The following is a 1447-nucleotide window of genomic DNA, read 5'->3' on the forward strand; positions in this document are numbered from 1 at the left end:
ACCCATATGAGCAGCAAAAACACGTTTTTAGACCAAATATTACAGATTTGAACAAATACACACAAAAACATCAAAGTTATCACAGAAACAGTACTATATAACATTTTAGACACATTTTAGACAGTTTATCAGCTAAAAAAAAGGGTTAATTTTGGGGTAAGTTACTCTTTAAGTTTAGATTGTGTTTAGGAGACAAAGTGGAAATACAGTCATGACAAAAAGAAAAAAAAATCAACTTTACTTTTACAGATAATGAATTTGAAGTAGGACCTGGGATAAAGCAGCAGGAATWTTTGTGTTGAAGAAACTTTAACATTTGCTGGTTTGCCTGCAAAAATCTGGTTTTGAAGAAAATGTTTTCATGAACTGTGGATCAGAAATAATTTATCTACAACCAAGAACACAAAAAGACAGCGTTAAAGACACTGTGGAGAAAATAAAGAAAGTTAGCAGCTAAACCCATAAATACTCACAGACGGAATAAATAACTAAATCAAAATCAATTATTTCTAGTTTCACTTTTTATTTAAAGCTGAAATCTGTTCACCTGTTTCTACTGGCTTATTGCTCCATTGTTAGTTTTCTTTTAAAGCACAATATGTTCATTTTCCTGATTCTATTCTAACGTTGATATTTGTGGTTTTATGCGTRGCTGTGTTGTCCCTGTCTTCTGAGAAATAACCTCAACATGTTTCTGATGAACTAACCACAGCTGGCCTACAGCAGCACAAACAGCTGACTCAGYAAAACTGAACAATAAATGTGATTTTTCTTCTTAAAGTAGAATCTGAAGGAATAATAATAATAAAAACCAACTACGGTGTACTGAGGCACATGTAGCTCATTTAACAGACAAAAACTAACATCCAGCTCAGGCTGAACACCTTTCTGCTGATGACAGCGTTAAAAACTAAAACCCACAAACACCTCGGTGTAAAGAGCCGAGCGCTCGCTTCACTTCCTGCAGTCAACACAGGAGCTACACCTCAAATCTGCTTCAGTGGTGAAAAACACAAACCTGTATTTTTTTAAAATAAGATCACAAATAAATAAAAAAAAACATTGAAGAAGATTTCCACTCAGGATTCTGATCAGGCAGTTTGTATTAAAGTAAAATGATTATATAATAAACATCATCAACATTTCTGACATCAGAAATGTTGCAGGAAATTCAAACAGCCGTTTCCATGACAACTTCCTGTCTGCGTCTCCGGCCTGCGACCGTCTGAGCAGCTGTGGAGAGAAACGCAAACATCACTAAACTAAACAGGATCATACGAAACATTTCATTAGCACAAAGTCAACTTATAATTAATTTGAAACAAAGGTTTTTGGAGTTTTATAATATTTTTTCCAGCTGCTGATAACAAAGGCAAAAAGAAAGGAAAAGGTTTCATAAATAAAACTGTAATTATATCTGAGCAAACTGAACAAATCAGGATCAATG

The 1447-nt window shown here is 34.1% G+C and overlaps 1 protein-coding gene across 1 annotated transcript in view; it reads right to left on the minus strand.

Annotated features, from left to right (window-relative positions):
• Positions 1 to 1100: 1100 nt before the first annotated feature.
• Positions 1101 to 1447, minus strand: part of LOC106536446 (uncharacterized) — a 20472-nt gene continuing 20125 nt past the window's right edge. Inside the window, exon 12 of the mRNA XM_014033730.1 lies at positions 1101 to 1233. Coding sequence (XP_013889184.1) covers positions 1172 to 1233 — 62 coding nt within the window. The 3' untranslated portion in view covers positions 1101 to 1171. The remainder of the gene's footprint in view (positions 1234 to 1447) is intronic.

The sequence above is a fragment of the Austrofundulus limnaeus genome, unplaced genomic scaffold (genome assembly GCF_001266775.1).
Source record: "Austrofundulus limnaeus strain Quisiro unplaced genomic scaffold, Austrofundulus_limnaeus-1.0 Scaffold1820, whole genome shotgun sequence".
NCBI lineage: Eukaryota > Metazoa > Chordata > Actinopteri > Cyprinodontiformes > Rivulidae > Austrofundulus > Austrofundulus limnaeus.